At 46.1% G+C, this 4,801-nt stretch overlaps 1 protein-coding gene across 1 annotated transcript in view; it reads left to right on the top strand.

Annotated features, from left to right (window-relative positions):
• carmil2 (capping protein regulator and myosin 1 linker 2) overlaps nucleotides 1-4,795 on the top strand; it is a 28,592-nt gene extending 23,797 nt beyond the window's left edge. Inside the window, exons 35-43 of the mRNA XM_017033329.2 lie at nucleotides 1-424; nucleotides 500-601; nucleotides 757-793; nucleotides 1,034-1,102; nucleotides 1,748-2,016; nucleotides 2,435-2,564; nucleotides 2,891-2,980; nucleotides 3,403-3,516; nucleotides 3,942-4,795. Coding sequence (XP_016888818.2) covers nucleotides 1-424; nucleotides 500-601; nucleotides 757-793; nucleotides 1,034-1,102; nucleotides 1,748-2,016; nucleotides 2,435-2,564; nucleotides 2,891-2,980; nucleotides 3,403-3,516; nucleotides 3,942-4,366 — 1,660 coding nt within the window. The 3' untranslated portion in view covers nucleotides 4,367-4,795. The remainder of the gene's footprint in view (nucleotides 425-499; nucleotides 602-756; nucleotides 794-1,033; nucleotides 1,103-1,747; nucleotides 2,017-2,434; nucleotides 2,565-2,890; nucleotides 2,981-3,402; nucleotides 3,517-3,941) is intronic.
• The last annotated feature ends 6 nt before the right edge of the window (nucleotides 4,796-4,801 follow it).

Genomic DNA, 4,801 nt, shown 5'->3' with positions numbered 1-4,801 from the left:
GGAAAGAGAGAGGGAGAGGGACAAGGAGAGAGAGAAGGAAAGAGGGACAAGGTCAGTAGAAGATGCTAACGTTTCTAATGATGCCACCACCACAGAAGGAACCCAAGCCCAAGTGATGGCACCTGCTAGTACGTTAGCCACCACATCACCCCCCAGTGAGGGCACCCCCTCATTCCCTGCCACTGCCCCAGCTCCTGACCACGTGGTGGAGGGGGGGGCTCCAGGGTCGCCAGGTCAGACACCAAGTTCAGGGGCCACTCCTGCTGTGAATGAGCCGGAGAGAAGCAGATTGTTGATGAAGGACATGAAGCAGGGGGGTGAGAGGAGACTGAAGGTCAAAAGGTCACTGAGAGAAGGGAAGAGCCAGAGTCTGATACTGCTGACTGGACTGGAGCCTGAAGACAAGGAGAGCCCCCACAGTCAGGTCAGTCTGAGTCAGTGAGGATGGTGTCATGTGACTGTTTGGATGGTGTCATGTGACTGTTTGTTTTTTATCCAGAAACATGCATCTGAGAGTTCGTCCAGCTTTGAACAGAGGCTTCAGGTGATGCTGCACAGGATGGGCGTGGCCAAGACGCCACCTGCTGACGCTAAGGCATGTGTAAGTGTCTGTGTGGACAGAACAATTGTTAACTGTGGTGTTAAAGCCACACATTTTCTATAGAACATTTTTGAAGGTGAGTGGAAAAAAATAAAAATAAAAGTAGTCTCTGCATTAGAACCCATTTGTCACATATGAAATGTTGTCTGTTTCAGAGTAAAGATGAAGAATTAAGAAAAGCCAACTCTGAAGGTGAGTGTGTTCTGGTTGTAGACACCATGTACTGATGGAAGTTCTAGAAGCTTCACAGAGACTCATCCTGATAAAATGACACATCAGCTCATGACTCCTCCTCTCTTCACCACACCACGGTACAAGATGAATGGTTAAATCAGTGCAGTATTCCAAGAAAATTCCAGAAAATCCAAAACAATTTGTCAAAATCACAGTATGTTTCTCTGTCTCATCTGTCCTTCCGTCTCTGTTCCTCAGGTGCTATCCTGGACAAACCTAAACCTCCTCCAACCTTCATGAAACCCAGAACCATGTCCACGTCGTCAGGTCTGTCAGTCTTCTCCATTCACTGTAAGACACAATAACAGAATGAAGATGTAGATCTTAGAAAAGAACTCCTAAAACCTGCAGTACCCTGATTGTCCTGCTGGCTGCTTTTCTTCCACTGCCACTGACTGAATGTATAAGAAAGAGTCTGAAAGTCTTTGGTCTGTGAGAAAACTGAAGTTTGACCGTCCTGCAGGACAAGGATCTAAAAGTCCTTAAGGATTCAAGAGCTGGAAAATCTAGAGAGTCTTGATGACAGTTACTGTTAGATGACAGCATTGTCCTTGAGAAAGGGCTCAGATTTAGCGTCGAGTCATAAATCAGGCGTGACTTTCAGCAACAAAGAACAGATGAGAAACTCAGGATTTGATCTTTCATTCCACGTGTGTTTAGCAGCTAGCTGTTTCAAGCAGCTAGCATTAGGCAAAAAAGGACAAATTGGTGTTAAATAGCTAAGCTAACTCCTTGGTTGATCTAGGCTAGATGTTTAGCCAACATGTTAAAAGCCCATTGTTAGAGCAGTAACTTGTATCTGGTTGGTAGAACGACAGCATCGCTAACATTTTGGTTTGGATCAGGGATAAAATGCTAACACCTGGATCACTCCCTTCATCTCAATCACTTCCTCTTCCTCTCACTCTCCAGCAGATCCCAGGCATCCAATCAAAGCGCTAGACACTATCCGCCCAGAGCCTCCACTTCCTCTTCATCCAAAGCCTGCCATCCCTGAACGCCCCGTCGGCCCTCTGCTGCCCAAACCCCTCATTGCAGCCAAACCTGCTCTCTCAGTCCTGGGTGCTCCTGTAGGGGGAGCAGCTTGTCAGTTTTTTGCACCTCCTCCCAGTAGCCCAGCAGAGAGAGTCCAGTTCAGAGCGCACATACAGGACGGCAGAACAGGAGAGAGCACAGCTCAGGTAAAACAGTCTGCTGGAGTTAGGAGTTGTATTCACCTGCTGCCCCCTGCTGGCCCCTGCTGTCCCTCCTCCAGGTTACAGTGTCTGTTGTCGCTCCATGTTTACAGTTTTGTCTTGGTAGAATCTCAGCAGTGTCTGTAGTCAGGAGTTCATCTTCCTGTTCCACTGAAGGATAAACTGTTAGTTATTGATTAACAGTTATTGATCTGGGTGTTTTTATATAATTATCAAATATAATTCACTACGTCCTCATGTTTTACTCATGTTCCTATAAAACCCACAGTTGAAGGTTTGTTGGACTGGAGTCAATTCAAAGGTTGAAGACATTCAGCAGAAACTTCACTGGAACTGTTTTCCTCCTCCTTGATCTCACTGATCAGCGCCACCAGCTGAGCACCTTCTGAAACTTTGTTTCCAGAAAGCGATCCAGGACGGTCCTCAGAGTGCAGTGGTCTCCCCCAGGAAAGAGCAGCTTCCTCCTGCTTCGTCTCCGTGGAGACGTCCCAGTGGACAGGATCGCTGTGAGAAAGCACAGTCAGTGACGGACGGTACGGTTCTGTTCTGTCTCTACATGAACCACAAAGTTGGTTCTCACATGTGTATGAGTTTAAATAAGTGATGAATGATGTTCATCATCATCATGGCCAACACTGAGACTATCACTGGTACTATGTTATTAAAAAAAAATGAAGGTGATCTAAAAACACTTTGTCCATATTGACCTGGTGATAGAATGAGATGTGGAACTAACCAGATCGAATGAAATATTTCTGCCTCTCTCCAAGAACCTGTTTATTTATTTATAAATCAATATATTTATGTATTTATACACAAATATGTTTCTGTGTGTGTGTTTGTACTTGGATGTTTCCAGAGAGTCTTCCTAAACCACGGCCACACCTGAAGCCTCTTCCACAGCGCAGAGCTGTCTCCGTCCATGAAGACACTCTGGCCATGACACAAGGTGATGATTCTGTATAATCTGTGGCCTCTGTGTGTCAGGTTTTTAAGTGTTAGAGAAGTTTAAAATGACATCATGACACCGTGAACGAGTGTTACTATTAGGACTGTGTTGACGTTAAACTTTAAATAGTCCGATTCCTCACTGAAGCTCTCTCTCCCTCTCTTTCTCTCTCTCTCTCTCTCTTTCTCTCTCTCTCTCTCCCTCTCCCTCTCCCTCTCTCCCCCCCTCTCTCTCTCCCCCTCTCTCTCTCTCTCTCTCTCTCTCCCTCCCCCTCCCCCTCCCTCTCTCCCCCCCTCTCTCTCTCCCCCTCTCTCTCTCTCTCTCTCTCTCTCTCTGTCTCTCTCTCCCTCTCTCTCTCTCTCTCTCTCTCTCTCTCTGTCTCTCTCTCCCTCTCCCTCTCCCTCCATCCATCCATCTGTCAGAGCTGAAGGCTGTCTTACAGAGGTCACCTATTCGTTTCAAGGGAAACAGAGTGGACCTGCCCCCCTGCACTGAACATCCATGTAGTGGGGAGGACGTGCAAAAAGCTCAGGAAGGTGAGTAAGTAGTTCATCAGTAGGAGTGTGAGAAAATGTGATGAATGATGTTGAGATATTGCAGTGTTTTAGTTAAAAGTTAACAGTTAAAAGTCCAATATTCCTGGTGTTGGTTCATGTTCTTGTTCTTTTCTTTCTTCTCTAGTGATTCCAAATGTAGATCCCTCTGTTCCAGAGTTAGGAACTGATGTTCAGATGGAACAGAGTCTGAGACTAGGATCACACTGGGACTACAATTTCAAAATAATACTGCAGTATATTAAAGTATATAGCTGCCCCCATATCATGACATGTACCCTATCTCCAGATTCACACTCCTGTTCTCCGTTATGATTGACACTGGTCTGAACCTCGTCTTCCTGGTGCATAAACGTCCTAATACTAATTCAGTCTTGTTCACTCGTGTTTTCTTTTCACCCACTCAGTCAGTGACACTGGAGCTGCTAAAGACAAGGACTGCTCTGTCCACCAGGGGGAGATAAAGACAGGGAAATGCAGTGGAACAACAGCTAAAACAAGGGAAGAAGGAGACGCTCCACTGTCACGGTGTCAACTCATGAGTCCAACACAAACCATGGAAAAGTCTAGCACTTTCCCAGCATCAGATCAAACGCCTGAAAAACTGCTCCAGAGTTCTTCTGTGTCCGCCACAATCCCGGCTCCAACTGAGTCCCAACCAGTAGTTCCCCGAGTGAGTCCTATGCTCCACACCAAGAAGAGTCCCGGACCATCGCCGTCCTCACTGGTCTTAGGAAACAGCACACAGGAGGGAGGAGAGACGGCGCCTGAAGAGCACACCACGGAGGACGAGTCGACAGAGCAAAGAACTGAACCTCGTCTGTCTGAATAACACAGGAGAACAACAGAGGAGGTGGCGGGGCTGTGACATCACTGAGATCAGACACTGATGACATCACTGGTCATGGGTCATTACAAGTCCATTTCTTATACACACTTGGTTTTCCTGAAAGCCGACATCCCAGCAGCTGAAAAACACATAAAAGTCCTGACTATCATCTGACTATTAGCTGTGTTACGTCAAAAAGATTCTGTTTTTTTCTTGTAAATGTTTGATGGTAAGGTATGCAACAATTTGGCCCCAATGTAAACAAAGAACATCAAACTTTGCCTTTCCTCCCTGCAGTGTGTTCTTTTTGCCCCAATCCATGAAAAGGAAAAAAAAAGTCTTAATATGCGTTAGTCTCTGACTTTCTCATTGGTTAAGATTTCCATCCTGCAGAGAGAGAATGGAAAAAAAGCGAAAATAGAGATAGGGGGCAGTGTC

The sequence above is a fragment of the Cynoglossus semilaevis genome, chromosome 6 (genome assembly GCF_000523025.1).
Source record: "Cynoglossus semilaevis isolate Cse_v1.0 chromosome 6, Cse_v1.0, whole genome shotgun sequence".
Taxonomy (NCBI): Eukaryota; Metazoa; Chordata; class Actinopteri; order Pleuronectiformes; family Cynoglossidae; genus Cynoglossus; species Cynoglossus semilaevis.
The sequence above is the reverse complement of the archived record's forward strand: the minus strand, read 5'-3'. Positions and strand labels throughout refer to the sequence as shown.